The following is a 21695-nucleotide window of genomic DNA, read 5'->3' as shown; positions in this document are numbered from 1 at the left end:
TACAGCTCTAGGCATCTGTACTCACTGTATCTTCTTAAATATTAACTGCTTTAAAGATACTGAATGTATAGAGACATACCATTTCCAGACAGGCACACACACCACATTCACACTGAAGGCTCTCAATGTTAGCTTGAATGGTTGGTGACTTTAACATCCTTAGAAACTTGAGAGATTTTACTCTACAGTTAGTATTAAGGTATCAGTTTTGCTGATGTGGAAGACTATTGCCTCTCATAGTTCCTAACTTATCCATCTTTCAAAAAAAAAAATGAAGTCAGACAGAAAGGTGGCCGCAAGACGTCATTCTCTCAGCTCTTTTGAGGCAATGCTCTCAGTTCTCTTCATTATTCTACTGGTCCTCTGTGCTGGGTTAATTGCAGTGTCCTGGCTGGCAATCAAGGAATCAGAAACAGGTAAGTCATGCATTTAAAAAAGAAACATGTTCTAAGTCAACTGTTGCTGTAATTTATCCATTACTTTGACCATGCCACAAGATTTTTTTTTGTTCTATTTTAGTGGTTTTGGACATTTTTCTTTACAGAATATAAAGAAAATCAGTTGGTATGTCATTTCCTATAATCTCAGATTCAAATTTGGGAATAAAATGTTTTACTTTTTTTGCAAAATAATGTTCAGTTTCTTTTTTATTTTAGAATATAATACAGTAGTTTTGCATATTAAAATGTCACAAACTATACTAGCTTATATACACAAAGAGTAAATGAGCACTATTATCCATTTATATAAAATTACATTTTAATCTATTTTTCATCTAAAATGTTGCTAATAAGTTTGAGTGAACAAATTAAACATAAATAAATATAGACCTATAAAAATTTCATTCTACTTGAGAAGAAAAAAGAAAGAAATTAAGTATTATTGTGTAGAACTATGCTAATGTGAGCCAAAACTTTCAAAGACATTCAAATATATCTTTGGCATCATTGGTATTCACGTCTCACCATACAGATTATGGTGAATCTGGAACAACGAACTTGAGAACTAGCTTGCTTAAATTAGCAACATTTGGAACATAGGAGACATCAGATCCCAAACTGAACTCCGATTCTAAGAGTTTACTCCTAATTACCACCTACTCACTTATAAGATAAATAAATAAATCAAAATCATCACAATAGCCTGGATAGTAAAGAATTTGATACTATTTAATTTGTGTTTTAAAATAATGAATTGTATGTGGACAAATTAATTTTAAAGAGTCATAAACATGAGAATTTTCTTGTGAATCGTCTTAGTTTTAGCAAGTATTTTTGGATAAGCTATTTCCCCTGACAGATCAATGTTTAAATTTGAACATAATAAAAAGTTTTTGTAGTTTTGTAGAAATAATTTTAATATAATCCCTGATAATTTAAATATAACCATCTAGAAGGAATGTTCCTTTAGGATAAACAATATTTGTGTTTAGAATGAACAATACACAAGTTTCACTTAGTTTAAAAAAGTGGATGTTTTAGGATTATTTATATACTTCAAGTAACTTTAAAAAACATAACAATTTTGCAGTTCATAAAGGATATGTCATTTATCCTTTCTATAATAGGAACATTATTTGTAAATGTTGATGCCATGTAATAAGGAGTAACTCAAAATAAACAGAAATTTGAATTTAACTAATAATAAAACATCAGAAGAAATCAAATGTATTATAGTTATGTAATTTCTATATTTATGAAAATATTGTAAAGTTTTAACACTTTTAATTGAAATAGATTTATATCACATTCACCCCCTCTTCTTCCTCCCTCAAGTTTACCCCAGATGACCTCCTTTGAAATGTCTCTAGTCCCAACTCTCAAGTTAATGGCCTCTTTCCTTGACTATTATTATGTACACATATATGTGTGTATAGGTACAAATTTTTTTTCCTAGTTGCTTACTTTATTTTGTAATCTTACTAATCAAAAGAGGAGAAATAAAGCAAGTTTTAGATGAGTTCCCCTTCAAAGTTCTTTCCACTTTGTTCTGGCATATCCAAACAAGGTCCTGTGAAAGTCTTTTCAAGAAAGAAGAAATCTCTTAAGTCATTTAAAAATGAGCAAGGGGTGGTGACAGCTCAGACACAGTGGGTACCTGAATCACAAACAGTGGAATCAAGTGGTACATTAGGGTGATGGGGGCAACTGCAGGTGGGAGACGTCTAGAGGTCCAGTATCTGGAACTCCCCAAAGGGGTTTAAGATTCTGAGGGCACCTCACTGTTGCTATGGTCCTTGTAGCATCTCAGGGTTCAACACTTTGAACTCAGTAGAGGCTACAGTTGCTGCATCAGGCGCTGGCGCTGGGAGGTTTTGCGCAGGAGCCTTCTGTAGTCATAGGGGTTGGCGGAGATCTCCTCGCTCCCATTGGTGGTCCAGCACAATTTTAAAATGCTGCAAAAATTATATAGAACGCTTATATAACTTTCATCAAACTTGTTGTTTTCTGTACATGCATATAAATTCTCTACTACAAAATTCACATTGCTACAATAATATTAACTGAATTATATTCTTTATTAAGATGGCTGGTTTCTCCATAAACTTTCTAATGTCTAAAATGCAGTTCAGTTCCATCCATACACAGACATGCTAATAAAGGTCTCTGAGCCTCCTCCAACCAGACATCTCTTAACTCTTTCGCCATTTTCTGTATTTAAGTGGGAAGTTTTAAATGTAATTTAATTTGTTCGCAAAATAGGAAGTACATAAATGACAGTAAGTACATAATTGTTTAGGTGAAATGCTAAGTTTAGCACTTAAGATATTTGCTTTAATATTTTTCTGGACAGGAAAATGATGTGTTTAAGAGAGTTTTGGAGTTATAGTTAGTCACACGTATATTTAAATTTTACTTCCTTTATTGTTCATCTTTACTCCATTAGGAAATTATGTCTTTCTAAGCCTCCATTTCCCTGTTGTAGAAAAGTAAAAATAACTTCTTATATCACACCGCTGTGAGAATTATTTAATGTTATTATTGTACTGGCTAATGATTTTATCATTCATCTATCAAAGAAAATATTCAGATGGAAAGACTGTTTAATTTGTTCACCTTATCTTACATTATTTCCTCACTGAGACTGTATTTTCTACATTATTCTCAATAACTTCTCCAATGAAGATAGGTCCTGTCTAATGCCAAAAGTCACACATGCCAAATTTATAATTACTAGGATGTAAGAAGTGGCTTCAAAGCCGTGTTTCAAAGTCACACATGGACAGAAATCTTCACAGAAATTCACATGCAGCAAGCCAGCAGTGTACTGGAGGCTTGGGCTCCAAGAAACATCTAACAGCAGCTACACAACTTTTAATGGTCCGTTTCTCACTATGCTTTCCTGATTCACTTCCCATAATTGGTAAAGTATGATTATGCCCTGTGACTTCCAACAGGAATCTCAATTTGAAAAGAAAATGAAAAAAAAAACTGTATGACTTGACTTCAAAGAAAGGGAGAATGAACAATAGGAGAGAAAATAAGCCTATATTTTTAGTCTTTTAAAACAACCAGATACGTAAAAATTAAAAAGGAGAGGGAGTAGCTGGTTTTGAAAAAGGACCATAAAGAAAAAACAAGAATTAAATAATTACAGGGAAAGTATATTAAATAAATGTTGTTGTCTTTATGTCATAAACCAGAATGTAATATTTTCTTCTATTCATAAAAAGGAGCTTTATTTCTTATTAATTCATCTAGATGCAGCCCTTGGAAAAAGTCATGAAGTCAGAGGGACATTTAAAATAACATCTGGAGTGACATATAATCCTAATTTACAAGACAGACTCTCTGCGGATTTCAAAGTTCTTGCTTTTGACCTTCAGCAAATGGTAGGGGACTGTCTCTCCACAGCTGGTTTAAAATCTCATAATCAATTTTATTAACTTCTTTTCAAATGATACATAGTGCATGTTTTTTTACTCAGAAAATATCAGTAAATGCATTCCACCTTCAGGATTCATAACTGTATGAAACGCCCCCACCATGAATAAGACTTGCTCAGTTCTAAACAAATGAATTACCTGTATTCTGTATAAAAAGTTGATAAAAAATAAATTATCAATTTAATACATTTTTCATATTTTCAGATAGATCAGATCTTTGAATCAAGTAATCTGAAGAATGAATATAAGAAATCGAGCATTTTCCAATTTGAGTGAGTATACTAGAAACCATTCTGCTGATAGAACACTGATCCCAGCCAACACTCTTCATTTTCTCTCTCTCTTTGTATTTATTATTTTGGTTTTTCCAGACAGGGTTTCTCTGTATAACAGATCTTGCTTCCCTGGAACTGGATCTGTAGACCAGGCTGGTCTCAAATTCACAGAGAGCCACCTGCCTCTGCCTCCTGAGTACTAAGATTAAAGGCATGTGCCACCACCCAGCCAACACTCTTCTCAAATGTGTTGTGCCATTATGTGTAGGAAAGAATGAATATTTTCAACATTTTGTGAGGATTTTGAAATGTTTTATAGTAAAAAATTTCATTTTTAGTAAGAGATAATAGTAATATTTGATAATTGATGTATTAACATGTTTCTCTTACGAGGGTAAAATTGTACAGATATGTGTAGGATTAAAATTGAATATATGTACAAAGAGATATAGAGCATAATTTGTTAAGAACATGTAAAAGAAACTTCTTAGTTATAATTAAAATAATATGTCACCTAGCTTGTTCGTATTATAAATTACAAAAGAGAGAAGATATGTTAACATTTTTATCTAGAGAAAAAAATGTGATTGTAGCATCCTCTACTCCCTTCTGACCTCTGTGGGCACATGTGCACATGAACACACACACACACACACAGAGTGGTAGGCACACACACAAAATATTCATAATTACAGTGATACCTCAGTCTAAAGTATTTATTCGTGAGTGGGTATGTTAAGCTACACTATATATGTAAATATAGCATTTCCTATAAAAACATTTAATATGGAATTTAACCTCTTAAAAAGTAATCTTTCTTCGGATAGTGTTTCATGTGTCTCTGTTGAATCATTGTCTATAAAGAAAAGTCCATGACTCGCTGACCTGTTGTCCTGCTTACGTCACCGTGAACCTAATAATTTATAAACTGGGATGACAAAGGGGACTTTGAAACAGAGATACTCATAAACAGTGTAATTAGCAAAGAAGATTGTACTGCTAATGAGAATCTGTAAAATTTACAGGAAAAGGTAAAGGAGTGATCTACTAAAAAACCAGAAAATTCAAATACAAATATAGTTGATTGAGCAATACATTTTGTATATAGAAAAAAAAAGACTTTTAATTTTCTAAAATGAGAGGGAAATAAAGTGAAAGCCACTTGTGTGAAAAAATAGGTATCAAAAGGTCACTTTTGTTGTCTATAGATAATTTTTTGTGTAAAACACTATTAAAGACAGAGAAGAAAGCTAAGCACTGTAAACCATAAGGCATACAATCATAAACTGCAATATCAGTTTTTGGTATATTTTTTCTAGTGGTTTCATTCTCCTCTGAATGTCTCACTTACTTCATTTCCAAAGTTGACATTTTATTGGAAAATTCTATCCTTTATTTCTCCTTTGCTTTGTTCTGCCTCCTGCTCTTTCTTCTTCAAAAAGTAATCAGTCTATATGAAAACTTACAACAGAATCTGTACTAGGAGTTCCTCGTTTTTAAGCCAGAGAAGTAAACACTGAGGAAAATATAAAACCTGTAGTAGAAACACTACAAAAGCACCTTATTTTGCTCTGTATTTTGTCTTTAATCTTATCTGTATAAATAGTTCCTTAAATGAAGTTCTTCTCTGAAACCAATAGCAGCGGTTAGAGTAAGCATGAAGACAGGTAATAAATCAGATTATTAACTAAATGAACCCAGTCTGAGGCTGATGTGCGATGGTCAATCCAGAAGCCTAGGAGGAGTGTTCCAACATCATATTTCATATCAAATCTGATGCAAATGTAATTTCTTTTTTACAAACCCTACATTTCTTTGTTAATAAAAGCTACAGAAAGTTTAACTGTATTGTGAACATGATGTAAAGGCATATAGACATATTAAAGTTGTGGGCAGGTGTGTGGGGATGTCAGTGCCATAGATGGAGACTTAAGTGTCTTCTGTTATAATGCAATCACCATCATTCTTTTCTTGTTCTTTTATTTCCTTCTCAGAATGACACATCACTGTCATGTTTCTTTCCGCTGAATAATTTATAATTATGTCTTTAATCTGATGTGAATCTCGACTGTCTGTTATCACTGGAAAACAGCATTGCTCTTATCTTTCCCAAATGATCTTCAGCTTAGTCCGTGATATCTCAACTATTCTGTGAAGCAAATTCATGCTTTGAAAGAGATGGTGACCTCTCTGCTGTTGCATAGCGTCTTAGCTGGGGTCATCCTTGAAGATTCCTAGGGTTTTCCCTAGTGCTATGTTTCTCAACAGCCCTTTAATGGCTCCATCAATTGAGATATCTCTTTCCTTTCTCTCACTGTCCTTTCCCATTATTGATCATCCCCTCTTGTTTTCCTCCCACCCTCCTTCCCCTCTTCCCCTTTCCTGCTACCTTCCCTTCTTCCCCTCCATTATTCTCTCACGAGGTCTCTCATGGTGCTACACAGATTATTAGAAATGGGTTAAGCAAGTTATGAGAGTTAGCCAAGAAGAGGCTTGATATAATGGGACAAGCAGTGTTTAAAAGAATACAGTTTCCGTGTAATTATTTTGGGTAAAGCTAACCAGTAGCTGGGAGCCGAAGCGCCCTGCAGCTCCATCTACAAGGTCTTGTCTGCTTCCCCTTCCCAGGGGGACCCATGTATGTCTCTCTTAGGGTTTCTTGTTAGCTAGCTTCTCTTAAATTGTGGACTATAGGCTTCTTGTCCTTTGCTTTATGTCTAATATCCACTTATGATACAAACCATGTTTGTATATCTGGGTCTGAGTTACCTCACTCAGGATGGTTTTTACTAGTTCCATCCATTTGCATTCAAATTTCAAGACATCTTTGTTTTTTACTACTAAGTAGTACTCCATTGTGTAATTGTACCATATTTACATGTTTCAAGAAAGTGAAACTGTTGTTAACAAGACATATCAACATCAAGAAATGCCTATTGTTATTAAGTTACAATCCATAGTAAATTATTCATATACATTGCATAATGGTCCAAGGAAATATAAGAGTTAAGATAACTTCACCTAGCTTTGTTTTTTTTGTTTGTTTGTTTTTTTGGTTTTTTTTTGGTTTTTTTTTTTTTTTTTTTGGTTTTTCGAGACAGGGTTTCTCTGTGGTTTTAGAGCCTGTCCTAGAACTAGCTCTTGTAGACCAGGCTGGTCTCGAACTCATAGAGCGAACTCATAGAGATCTGCCTGCCTCTGCCTCCCAAGTGCTGGGATTAAAGGCGTGCGCCACCACCGCCCGGCTTTTCACCTAGCTTTGGATTGGCTGCTTTGTCTGAGTTATGTTCAGAACTTCAGAAAGAAGTTTATTCAATTTCTACAAATTGAAATTATTTGTGCTACTTAAAATTGATTTTCTCAAAGATTAGGAATCTATGTTTAAGGTTTCTATGCACATAATAAAACCTTTTATTAAGGAATTATTGTTAGCACCATGTCTGGTTTTTTTGTTTGTCTGTTTGTTTGTTTGTTTTTCCAGTTTCAGCTACTAGAAAGAAGCTTTGTTCCCCTCAGCCCAATGCAGGTTTTATACGTTCTCATCTACTGTTGTGTCTATAGTAGGACTCCTTAGAGACTGAGTTTAGCTAGCTACTCATACCTTGGGTCTTCAGCTCCTGATGACTCTCTAACATTGCCACTCAAAATTCAGGTGTGTTCCTATATACTGTCTCAGGCACTCATTTGAATTTCATAAGTCCTTCCTACTTTGTTTTAGCATCTGTGCTGACCTAGCACATTATGCATACACCCCCCACAACCATCTTTCATTCTTCTGTGTAGTTTTCTTCAAATGGACTCCCATTTTTTTCTCCTTAGTGTCCTTCCTTTCTATCTTAGTGACTGCTAAGCACCAATCCATGTCACATGTCCACTGATGCTTAACTGACACTCTTTTCAAAATGAGCACTCTTCTCCCCAGCTCATTCAGAACTTTGTGTATCAAACAAAACATCACCCCAAGATGTGATGGAATTGCTTGCTTATCTCCTTATTAGACAGTAGGGTCTGACTACAGAGGTCAGTAGAAGACCTTGGTTCTCCTGGAAGTGATGTATTACTTTGAACAATCATATGACTGCTCAAAACCTAATCTTGGTCCTTTGCAAGACCACTTATTCCAGCCCAGAATCCTCTGTTTTTGAGACTAAATGTCAAAAAATTATGTCTGAAATAAAATGGCCTTAGGTCAAATAAAATTAAGGGGAAGAAGGCAGGTCAAAATCTTGCCACTTTCTTTGAATTGGTAATCTGAAAAAGGAGGGATATGGGATGGGGAAAGAGAACATGGAGACATTCTCAGCTAAAGGGTTTTAGCTCATGTGTGTGTGTGTGCATAATATTTCATTTGAAGCCAGAGTTCACCCACTCACCTAAACTAGCTAGCCAGCCTGCTATCAGCGTTTCCCACCTCTTCCTCTTTAGAGCTGGTATTAAACTTATGAGGTAAATGCCATCTTAGCATTTATATGGGTGTTGGAGATTGAAATTCCAGTCCTCAAGCTTGAATGCCATCCTGTCAGTCTCAGATTATCTTAAATAATCATGAATGAATATATATATATATATACTCATAGGAAAAAGGACAAGCTCATCATTAGACTTAAGCATCTCAATTTTTATTTGAAATATAAAAACAATATTAATATAACCAAGGAACAGAAATTACTGATTTCTCTTCTACATAACAGTATCCATTATATAAATATATGGTTAATAATATTTTAAAAATATTATGATTACAGTGACCTCACATGGCAAGTGTGTCATCAAAATATGTCACTAAGAATATCAAACTTAGTCATTAATCTATTTTATCTTATTTTACAAGTATTTCACGTGTTTTTGCCACTTTCTGAAATAGTAGTGTTGCGTGTATGTGTGTGTGTATGTGTGTGTGTGTGTGTGTGTGTGTGTGTGTGTAAAACAAATCTGAAGAGAAAAAGTTGTTTTTTTTTTTCTCTTTTGGGGACACTGAAAAATGTTTTGATTCACAGAGCATTAGCAGTTGACTCTTTTAATAATGAGCTTTTTGCCCTCTGTGGCCATGTGCACTTTAAATTTGTCCTTTGCACACAGATGAGTCACCAAGTTTTCACAGGAAAGAGCTGTGTTTATTCAGCAAACCTAAAGGTTATCAGTATCATTAAGGAAAACATGAGATAAGAAGCATTTTGATCTATTACATCCAATCCCTCTGCACAATGATAGAATATATCTAGCTTTAAAATTACATGAAGAGAGAGAGGGAGAGACAAGAAGAGGAGGGCGTGTAATTCCTCTACTAAGAGCAGTTTCTTTGAAGTGATAATGGCTATTATTTTTTCTTATAGGGATGATTTTCTCATTTATCTTAATAAATAAATTAAACCTAAAAGCATGCATACAAATCATTGATAAACTACCAAAAATAAGTTTCTGCCTGCTTATGAGATGAAACATATATATTTATCATTTTTTTAAATTTCTACTTTATATCTATCTTATCTCAACATTTATACTGAACACAAAAATAAATTGTAAAGGATACAATTGAATGTGTATCTATAATATAGAACTTTTATCCTCAGAGATATAAATTATTGAGTACAATATATAATTTAAAACTAAAAATACACATCTTTCATACAAATATGTTTTTGCTTGAGGGTAAATTATTCCAGTTAGTCATAACGTGGTTAAGGAAAATTTCAGAACTGCATTTCTGCCCAAAATACCTTGTGTCTTTTACTGCTTGATTCAAGGTACACAAAATCAAGGATTCTGAATAATTAAATGTGTAGAAATATATAGAGCAGATGCGGACTTCATTTCCATATAAATCATCTTTTTTTGCAACACAAGAGAAAGTAAAACCGCAGAACTGATGAGAATAGATAAAAGATTCTGAGCTCTTGTGCTTTATTTTAAACATATTTAATCCTATCAGCTCTAGGTCCATACTCAGTCAGTCGTGTTTGGCAAAGGAGATAGATTCTGGAAATATAAAGAAAATGGGGAAGGATAAAAGAAAGGATGAGGAAAGGGAAATTGTGGTGGAGGGGGAGGAAATGGAAACTGTACATATTGAAAGCATGTAGGAACAAAACAACTTTCTTTTTTTTGACTGACAAAAACTTCCAAGTATATAGGTTAGCTATTTTCTCCTCTGTGCATATGTGTAATTCTGGTGTCTATTAGTGCTTAAGAATAGTTCACTAAAGTGTTAAAAATACAGCGGTGGGAATTTTATACAAGTCCTTCTAAGAAAGAGAGACATGGGTATCACATCTCTTATGTGTGTGTGTGTGTGTGTGTGTGTGTGTGTGAGTGTGTGTGTGTATGGCATAGAACAATGCATAAAGTTAACACTCTTGCTCTGGGTGTCAGTGTTTGTATAACTATAGAAAAAACTGCGGTCAGTTGAAAGTATTAGGGAAACCTAGTTCAATCACCCTTTCCACTAAGAATGGATGAAACCTGAAAGTTGTATGCCAGTTAATCTCTTTTTAACTTTCATTAACAAAGGATATAATTACTCAAGCCTTTAAAAGGTGGAGGTATTTTTGCTGTTATTTTGTTTTGTTTTTCTGACATTCACGGTCTTGGTTTCTGTGTAGGTCAGTTCAGTGGTCTATTGACAATAACATAAGAGATTCAGTGTTTAAATTCTCCATTATGATACATGTGACTTTCAATTGTGGTTACCCTAATGATCCCCAGATGGCCCTGAAATGGTCCTCAAATCCTGGCTTCTATAAGGAGGAGCAAAATTAGTCTAATAAATAAAGCAGTATTTCTCTGTACTTTTATGTTCAAAGTAAGAGTCTAATTGTCTTTTGCCGGTATTCTCACATTCCTTTGATAAGGGCCCAGTTGAAAGAAATGGATAAACACAAATGGAGAGCATTCACTCTTGCTTGGGACCAGAATTTAGTTCCTAGCACCCACACCAAGTGACTCACAACCCCCTGGGGATCCAACTTCCTCTTCTGGCCTCCAGGTGCATCTGTGCTCATGTACACACAGCACAACACTCCTACCACAAATACACATACACACCAATAAAAAATAAAATATTAAATATATATTTTAAAAAGTCGGGGTCAGCTGGTGTTGAAAATGTAACAAGTGTCAAAGATCAGATTGTAAAAAGTGTCTGTGAATAACTGAATCTTTACTAAAGACAGGAAGTTTTTTACATATGTACATTCAGGAACTCTGAGTGCTTATCAAGGTGCGGTCCCACTAATAAGATTTGGTTACTGTGATTTAAGAAAATAATTGGACTGTCAATCTTGCTCACATTTACAGATAATTAACTTAATAGAAGTGAAGTGTGGAATAATTATAACAAATTATCTTGGTCATTTAAATAATGAAAAACCACCAGCATGGAAAAGAATGATTCCTCCTGAGCTATGAACCCGCAAACTAACACATGTATTAAGAAAAGACATCAAGTCCTGTGAGATGATAAACTACTGTGGTCTTCCAGGGAATTTCTGGTCTTGGTATATAAGACCAAGAAATAAAAAAAAATATTTTTACTCTTGGTTCAAGCAGGACAGGTAGATAATGACATCAGAGCTGACAAACGCCTTCTTTGGAGATGCCCATTAACTTGGCGATACCAAGGTTGCATTACTAGGCCTTTGTGATAGCATCAGCTTCTAAGGTCTTTGAGTTAGCACCAGCATCACCAAGGCCTTTGTTTTAGCATCAGCATCACTAACCATGTCAGGGCTGGTTCTTTCTGATTTGTCTTAAGAAGTCAACTTCAACCTGAGAATTGTCAGGGCAAAATGGAGATCAGAGCTTGAGTTTTCCCTCCAGTGTGGTTGTAAGCTTAAGAGGAAACATGAGGTTAAGGGAAAGGTAGGAAAGAAAACAAAAACCATTCTCTCAAGTGTCTCTATTGTTTCCAAATGCATTCCTTTTTCATCTTTTCTCACAACGTAAAAAAAAAAATGCCATTTAAAATGGAAAATACAGAGAGGAAGTTAAAATAAAGGGAAAGGAATATTCCCCAAGGCCACTAGGTTAAATTCTTCTGTTGTAACAGATTCTGTGGGCAAGAAATTTCTTAAAAGAATAAATATCCCAAGTGTCTAGTAATTCGGGTATGTTTCCTTTCTTTCTATGCACCAAAATCAAGACATACTTTAAGAATTTAGGTTACGCAAAAGAAAAAGGAAAACTAAAATACAAATGTTTACTGAGCCTCAGAATCAGGCAGTCTTAAATTTGTACAGTTTATTTGAAACAAGTATGAAATCACACCAGACTTCTCTTGACCTAAGAATCCCCCAGACACATTGCAGACTCACACACTTCATTCCCTCAAACAATAAAGTGACAGAACTCTGTGTGACCCAGTTTAATTTGACACAAGAGACTAAGGAAGAGCCCTGTGGTCCTGTGTGCCACACTGAGCACTGGCTCCAATATTGGGCTGACTTTAGCACTTCTGTTCTTGGAAAAATATTGAAAGTTTTAGTTACTCTTTCCTTCCTTTGTAAACTAAAGATAATACTTTACAATATCTATTATATGAGTTTTATTTTAGAAAAGAAATCTTTACAAGGTATTGCAGAGCAAATGTTTACACTGTTTTGTAATGAGGGCTAGGACAGGATGACTAACTAGCAAATTTCATAGACATTTTGCCTGGACTGAGACAAATCACTTGAAGATACCTGACTTTTTATTCTTCTGTCATTTTTTTTCTTTGCAGAAATGGCAGCGTTATAGTCCTTTTTGACCTTTTTTTTGCTCAGTGGGTATCAGATGAAAATGTAAAAGAAGAACTGATTCAAGGCATTGAAGCAAATACATCCAGCCAACTGGTCACTTTCCGTATTGATTTGAACAGCATTGATATCACAGGTATCTGTGAACATTATTTGATTTCTTTGAATCATTAAGCTATGAAATTAAGATTCTAGCAATATAGGAAAGAGGCAGGAGAATCATCCTTGGCTTTAGGAGCATGTCGCATCGCCTGAGGTAACACATTTACATGAGAAAAGTGAAATATTTGAAGGGAAGTATCAGTGAGAGGAGTTTGGAAACTATCGAATATAAAAAAGATTCTGAAAATGTCAGTGGGCATAGATGTTTGTGAGTCTTGTCACATTCTATCTATTGGTCAAGTGTATTCTGACTTTTCTGGAGTCATTCATTAGAAAGTCAAATTAGAGAATTTGTGATTGAGTTTCAGACCGTATAAGATTACAGTCAAGTGGCAAGGACAAATGTCTAATTAGAAATGGAAAAGAAGACAAAAGATGGATTAATACATTTAATCCAATCTAATTTCCTATTGAAAAAGTTAACTTTTTTCTTAAAGTGATAAAACCTTTTTTATCCTAAGAATACACAAAAGAAGAAGACCATGTGGGTCAAAGCTAACATCAGAGACCAGGGAGATGGCTCAGTAGGTAGCAGTGCAAGTCTGACAACCCGAGTTAAATCCCCTGAACCTAAATTGAGAGACAGGACTCCACAACTTGTCTTCTAACTTCCACAAGCATCCCCTGCTCAGACATCATGTCCACAAATACACACACACACACACCATCACACAAAATAATAAGTTAATTTTAGAGTAATATCCAAACAATATATCTACCGGATCTTCAGGCTCAGATATGATGTTTTCTCTTTAAAGGTTCCTATCGAAGACATAGTCTCCCATTCAGACAAAGTTTGAGAGGTAGTTGGATCAGGAAAATGCTAAATTAACCAGGGAATTAGTTCATTAATGAGCTCCTTGTTGAGAGAGCTATTAGGAGGTAGGGCATCTTTGGAGAAAGCGGGTCATTTTATGTGGTTTTGTAGGATATACATATATGTGTATATGCATGTATGTATTTTTTATTTATTGAGCTATACATTTTTCTTTGCTTCCCTCCCTTTCTCTCTCCTCCACTTCAACCTCTCCTATGGTCCCCATGCTCCCAATTTACTCAGGAGGTCTTGTCTTTTTCTACTTCGCATGTAGATTAGATGTGTGTATGTCACTCTGAGGATCCTCATTGTTGTCTAGGTTCTCTGGGATTGTGACTTGTAGGCTGGTTTTCTTTGCTTTATGTCTAAAAGCCACTTATTAGTCTGTGCATACGATATTTGCCTTTCTCGCTCTGGGCATTTTTAATTTAACAGTTATCAGTTGACAGTTTAAGATATCTGAGTAGCGAAATTATCTCAGCTGAGGAATTGCCTCCGTTTATCAGCCTGTGGTTATATATGCTGTACATTTTCTTGCTAATTAACATAGGAGAGATCATCCTAAGGTGGCTGATGCCAACCCTGGGGAGAAGAACCAGGACAGTATAAGTAATGTCCCTGACCAAATTATGAAAGGGAGTAAGGACACAGACTTTCCTCTGCTTCCGTTCCTGCCACAGTTCTTGCCCTGATTTTCCTAGATGATTACTAGGAACGCAAAGGTTGGATAAACACTTTCTTGTCCAAGTTGCTTTGGGTCAGGAAAAGAAACTAGAGCAGCTAATAAGATTAATCTCTTTATTAGGAATTTTGTCAGGTTGTCTTCAAATGCTGTTTCTGTGTTCCCCTGTACAATGTAGGATACTACTCTGTTTATGGAGAACTATCACTTTAATACTAGTATTATAATCTACTTGACAAAATATATTCTTGCTTTTTCACTTCCTACCCCATCCGTTAGCATTTATTTGTTTAGAACTGCTATATGTTAAATCTATTTCCTCCATTGTGATGGCAAGACCTTAATCAATAACCCAGAAACAATAGAGCTAGTCATCATGGCCTGAAACCTCTGAAGCCATGAGACTAAATAACCTTTCCTTCCATAGGTTATCTTATCATATCAACAATTAAAATTAATGCATATACTAAGGTTATTCTGTTTTTTATAGTTCCCGTTCATTCTTTTTAGTTCAAAGAGTTATTTGAAGTAGTTTAGTTTAGTTATAGACAATAGTAATTTTTCTACTTTTCTATTTTTTCAATGCCTTATCTCTAAATACTGAAGCTAACAGTATTTCAGAATTCCTATTTTTGTAATGTAAGGGCACTCATAGGTAAAATAACATCAAGAGTTAAGTACGCACTCCAAAAGAGATGAAGACAAACTGAGTGACGACCATCAGTTTTCACACGCTGGAAAATCATTTAATACAAAGTTCTTTTTCCATATGTAGAAGGGTACGACTCATACTATGTAAATATGTAATAGTAGATTTGAACCTTGGACGCATTTGGTATAGTATAATTTTCTTGACAGAGTTGGTTCAGGAAGCACGATTTCCATCACTCCCCTACTTAATCCTTCTTTTTGTTTTGTTTTGTTTTGTTTTGCCAAGGAGTTAATTCAATTTCTCTGTGTCCCAGCTAAAGCTGTGCTTCATGAAATGCAGTCTATGGAACACACACACTGTAGTTTGGATTCTTATTAAGTTAATCTGAAGAGTACCATAAACCATCAGTAACTACACCAGATACATTACCCATTGAACCATTTTTTAATCAAATCTAACAAAACTTTTTTGTGCATAAATTTCACCACTCCCATTTTACAAAGTAAAAGACAAAATCCAGAGGACTTTGGTAAACTTCCTATCATATATTATTTACAACAGATGAAGGACTCTGATCCACGCATTTTGAGAATACTGCCTTTCTTCTTAGTCATCAAACAAAAGTTTGCTCACAATAGTTATATTACTGGAAAATAATAATTGATTTTTAAATCATTTTCCTAAAAAATTATTTTTTCTTTAATATGTGTTCATATTGAAAGTCTCTTTGATGAACAATTTGACAGATATGCTAAAATAATCTTTATTATTCCATATACTTGCATGAGATAGAAGATGAAATTTATGGTCAAAATCACATACATAAAAAAATCATATCCTCTTAAGTTTATTTCAGTCTGTCTTGCACATGCCATAAACTCTATTTATCAGTGACTTAAAAACATGCTCAAATCAAAGTTATGCTACAATTGATTTATTGAGCTGTCCTAAAACACATCTGCAAGTATAACACCAGGCTTAATTTTAGATATTTATGTTTAATATTTGCATTTTGTAAATTTTTAAATATATTTTATTTTAAATTGGTTATGATAAGTCCTGGCAATGGCAAGATCTCATGGGTAATGTTATATTAGTTGACTATAAACTATTCCATTTAACTTATAGCTTAAATAATTAGCTACTTTTCTTGAATCAATGCAAAACCAAGCAAACTTAGCTTAGGCAAATTATATAAACTGATCAGATAGTCACTAAAACATATCTAAAGTATAATGACCAAAGAATAAATAGCAATATCATGAGAGCAAGTAAATTGGAATTCAAAAGATTAGATACCTTTTGAAGAAATATTCAAGCTGTATTCAATGTTTTTACAATACATTTATATTATAAAGTCAACTATAAAATCATCTTTACTTTCTTCTAGCATCTTCGGGTGACTTCTCCACAGCATTCCCTGTAACTACTTCAGGTAGGTGTTTTGTACTTATAGTGTGTGTGTGTGTGTGTGTATGTGTGTGTTCATGTTTATTTATGCATCCACAGTTATGTTTGTGAACATGTAGAGACCTGAGGTTGAAGATTTCTGTCTTCCATCAGTGCTATAAATCTTATGTTTTGAGAGAAGAATATCAGACAGACAGCATGCTCATATGACAAGCAACTTGGATTCCCACAACAACAATTCCTGCATTGACTTCAGGTGGGGTCAATAATTAACAGCACAGTGAAGATCACATCACACTAAACTCCACAAATACATACAATTATTCAGCAACTAATTAATAGCTGTAAAACAAATTTTAAGAATCATAAAAGATTTATCCTTAGGTCTAGATAAAAGGGGAATATCTGAACTAATATACACCAATAATTCACAATCGGGCAAAATTATATGAATGTATATTTTAGATACATTCATTTCATTTATTCATTCTACAAATGAATGTTTTGTCTGCTTATCTAAATGCACATTACAGGCATGCATAGTACCTATGGAGGTCAGAAGAGGGTTCTGTATCCCTGGTCCTGCCACATTGGATGAAACATTAAAAAGTACACATAACATTTTATTAATATATGTTATATTATTATGATATCACTTATCTCTGCAGTCCACTGAAAACTTCAGGTTCAGATTAATGGCATATCTGCAATAGGTGCAAGAAGAGAAGATCACAGCAACCCAAGTGACATAGAAAAAGCTACTCAAACTGTAACCATGTTTAACAATAAATTTAAATCATCAATTCAGTATCAAATCAACTTTCCTTTATTCTAGCATTATTGGGTAACTTCTCACCCGCAATTGCTATAACAACTTCAGGTCAGTTTTTACAGCATCACGTTTACTTAAGTTGTAATAATGTTTTACATAAATTTATATCATAAACGCAAGTATCAAATCTATTTTGCTTTCTTCTAGCGTCTTTGGGTAACTTCTCAACAGCTATTGCTACAACCACTTTAGGTCAGTTCTTAATAGCATTATGTTGATTGTCATAAGTGTACAAAACTATTTATCAATTAAAGGTTCTGTAAAACTTTAAATTAAACATAAATTTATATTTCTATATCTGGACAAAATTATATATAAGAAATTAATATGTACTAATAATTTACAATAAGCTAAAATGCCAAGGTAAAATATTGTACAAAGGAAATAAATAATGAATTGCTAATATCCACTTAAAATATGTTACTTTAATTTTACCTATTTTTGAAGATAAACTAATAGTCAGAACTTCTATGGAAACTTCAACCGAGTATTGATAGTATTATTTGTATATATATAGTTTTCACTATTATTTGTATATTACCTGATGCCTTAGCAGTTAAATAACAAACTCTAAAGAAATACTGGGCTTAACAGTTTGCAGTTGAAGCATAAAATTTAATGAACATGGTTAGATATTGGGGACTAATACCTTAGTTGTCTGACTTTACTCTTGCATTCTGATTTTTTTATTATTATTTTTTTTATTGAAAAAAAATTTCCACCTCCTCCCACCCTCCCATTTCCCTCCCCCTCTTCCTGCCCCTCTCCCCTCCCCCCACTTTTCTCCTCCTCCCTCTCCAGTCCGAAGAGCAGTCAGGGTTCCCTGCCCTGTCGAAAGTCCAAGGTCCTCCCCACTCTGTCCATGTCTAAGAAGGTGAACATCCAAACTGGCTAGGCTCCCACAAAGCCAGAACATGAAGTAGGATCAAAACCCAGTGCCATTGTCCTTGGCTTCTCATCAGCCCTCATTGTCCTCCATGTTCAGAGAGTCCAGTTTTATCCCTTGCTTTTTCAGTCACAGTCCAGCTGGCCTTGGTGAGCTCCCAATAGATCAGCTCCACTGTCTCAGTGGGTGGGTGCACCCCTCGTGGTCCTGACTTCCCTGCTCATGTTCCTCCTCCTTCTGCTCCTCATTGGGATCTTGGGAGTTCAGTCCAGTGCTCCAGTGCTCCAGTGTGGGTCTCTGTCTCTATCTCCATCCATTACCAGATGAAGGTTCTATGGTGATATGCAAGATATTCGTCAGTATGGCTATAGGATAGGGTCATTTCAGGTTCCCTATCCTCAGCTGCCCAAGGAACTAACTGGGGATTTTTAAAACTGTCGTTATTACCACGTGCCAGGGATGTGACCACTAGCAGTGAAGTGTTTTATCAAAAGGATACCAGTTTCATCAGATACTGAAATATTATCTTTTCACTGTATTCTCTGCATTTAACTGTTCTGTAAATGCAGTACTGTGATAGATCAGTAATAAAGTACTGCTGGATTCATTCAGTCATTTTTTTTCAGTAACAGTGTAACATAAGATGGTTCCTAGGATGTTATTTTCTTACATGTATTAATTTATTTATCCCATACATAAGGGTGTGCGTGTCATAGTGCACTTGTAAGATCCAAAGGAGAACCTGTGAGCGTCAGTGATTCAGATGTACTGACTAGACCCACCAGTGGAATAAGAGAACTGGTGCGATGTTTGAAATGCAAAATAAAGCCTGACTCATTAATTAAAGTTATTTATCACCAATAATAACAATTCTAGGGCCCACGAAAAGTTCTTAACATTGAACATATCCACAGTTTTGTTTAGGCACAGACACAGATCTATTGAACATATGGAAAACTGTCATTTTGCCCACATTCATTTCCGCAATATGTAGTAATATTACAAGTTCTAAAAAACCACATTTTTATACATTCAACTTCAAGTAATATTAATTTACTTTGAAAAAAAGTAAGTTACTCATTAAATTTCATCCATCTAAAATGAAACCAAAAGGTAGTTAAAATGTTTCAAGACATTCTCTAAGAAACTTAAAAATTAGCAACAAGCATGTAAATTAGTGTCCTTTCTTCCATTTGTCAGTGTACAGATTCATTACACGATTCATCTGAGTTACTGCAGTCCTCATACAGGGAAGGACAGAACCAATTAGGTCACTTCACCCTGTTCCTAACGACTCACCTCAAAATAATATTCTTATAGCAACAACTGCATATTATTATAAAAGAGATTTTTCCAATACTAGGTTTCAAACATGATTTCCAATTGGTGGTGCTCATTTATATCTGGTAACTTGTGCAACAATAAAACCTTGCTTTTTGACTATTTTCTTTCATTGAATTGACTTAATTAATTCATAAGGAATTATTGTAAGATAACTAGGTAGTAAAATATCATATTCTCCTTTACATTAAGTTCATGTAGCACGAGTCCTGATTCATACCTCTCATTTATTCCTCTCATACAGCAAGACACTAGAGATTTATAGAGAGGAACGAGGCAATTAAACTTGAAAACTGCCGTTTCCAAGCAGTAATTTATTATGAATATGTCTTTCAGGGATGTTAAGTTTATTTTCATTTTTATATGCCTTGAAGATAGAGTTTGAGAAAAACCAACAAACACATGCATCATATACCTGGCATTAGTACTATAATAAATTCTGCCAAAGAGAGTTTTTGTATGATAACAGGTAAAAGTCCATGTGGATTGTGTTCTTTTGTTCAGCTGCCTTTGTTGCCAATTACTGTAAAGTTTTACTAACCAATTTGGAGTACTAGAGGGGAGCTACGGGAGCTAAGGCCACATTACACAGATTGATTTCTTGGCTGCTGCAGTGTGCCTGGAGGGGCTCTTTTGGGCACTTCCTCGTATGCTTGAAGGCTTCCCACAATGTAACTTGTTCTAGTCCTTTGTTGCTGGCAGTGCAGGCAATGATTTCAGAAACATGAAAGATTCGATACTATGGGTTTGCTATATTTCACACAAAATGCAATATTTTGCCACTCATCCACTATATGGTAGAAGTTAGGGATTGGAGAGGGGGAAATGTAATGGGCGATTTTTGTGAAGAAAGTGATGGTGGGCCAAAAGAATCTAGGAAGGACTGTGTCCTTGATTGAACTACTCAAACCAGGGATGTAGAAATTTTATCCATTAACAAGTATATTGTAGTCTGCATTTGAGGAAAGGCAAATTTCCTACTCCCAAGCCTCTTCACTCTTTCCTGACATGCCCCCAACATCATCACATCTGGAAAAATTAGACCTTTCTGTGTATCTGATTTCGTATTCTGACACACCATCATGTGTATTCTATACTTGCCTATTTTAGTTACTTCCAGGAACTCTTCAGAGTCAAATTTTAATATGAATTCTCTTGTGAAGATGGGTTCAACCTCTGCCTACTTCCCTGCGCTTTCATTGCTCTCTTAAGGCCTCATTAAAACTAATTAGCACGCAGCTCAGCAGGTAGAGTGGTCACATCCTGCTTACCTGGGTAGTTACTTTTCATGCCACCTTATAACTGGGGTGTAGATACCTACACTCTCTACACTCTCAAAATGGAAGCCAGATGATCAGAATGTCAAGGTCACCTTTAGCTACCTAGGGAGTTTGAGACCAGACCCAACCAACCTGCCCCCCCAAAATTTACAAAAATGATAAATGAATTATTTCCCAACATTAAGTTCTATGAGAACAGATGCTGTGTCACAAAGGTTTTTTCTCCTTTTATCGTCTATCTCCACCTTTTAGAATGCCATGACGTAAGTAGCCATAAAAATCTTGTGGATTAATGATCACTACGGGGATCATCTTAGTAAGAGTGCCTACAGCTGCAATGAAATACCAAAGCCAAAAGCAAGTTGAGAAGGGAAGGGTTTACTTCAGCATACATTTCCACATGATAGTCATTCACTGAGGAAAGTCAGGACCAAAGTTCATATGGAACAGAAACCTGACGTCAGGAACTGAAGCAGAAGTCATTGAGAAATGATTCCTTGCTCAGCCTGCTTTTCTATATATCCCAGCCCTGCCCATGGCTGGCACCATCCCCGGTATGCAGAGCCCTCCCACTGCTATCAGTAATTTTTAGAATGCACCATAGACTTGTTCACAGGCCAATCTGCTTGGGACGTTATGTTCTCAAATGATGTCAGACTGAGTAAAGTTGACATAAAACCACTCAGCACAGGAATCAAAGCATCGCAAGCACCATCCCTTGCCAGTAAGGCTTTGAGGTT

General features: G+C 35.0%; 1 protein-coding gene across 2 annotated transcripts in view; it reads left to right on the top strand.

Annotated features, from left to right (window-relative positions):
- The first annotated feature begins 271 nt into the window (after positions 1-271).
- Tmprss15 (transmembrane serine protease 15) overlaps positions 272-21695 on the top strand; it is a 99571-nt gene continuing 78147 nt past the window's right edge. The window contains exons 1-6 of one of the 2 annotated variants that reach the window (XM_075953666.1): positions 272-416; positions 3702-3832; positions 4091-4158; positions 12878-13029; positions 16597-16641; positions 17896-17906. In XM_075953666.1, the coding sequence (XP_075809781.1) occupies positions 272-416; positions 3702-3832; positions 4091-4158; positions 12878-13029; positions 16597-16641; positions 17896-17906 (552 nt within the window). Of the gene's footprint in view, positions 417-3701; positions 3833-4090; positions 4159-12877; positions 13030-13687; positions 13739-16596; positions 16642-17895; positions 17907-21695 lie in introns of both variants that reach the window. The other variant, XM_075953674.1, reaches the window with a different exon arrangement.

Source organism: Microtus pennsylvanicus, chromosome 1 (assembly GCF_037038515.1).
Source record: "Microtus pennsylvanicus isolate mMicPen1 chromosome 1, mMicPen1.hap1, whole genome shotgun sequence".
Classification (NCBI taxonomy): Eukaryota; Metazoa; Chordata; class Mammalia; order Rodentia; family Cricetidae; genus Microtus; species Microtus pennsylvanicus.
This window is presented reverse-complemented; position numbering and strand designations above follow the sequence as displayed.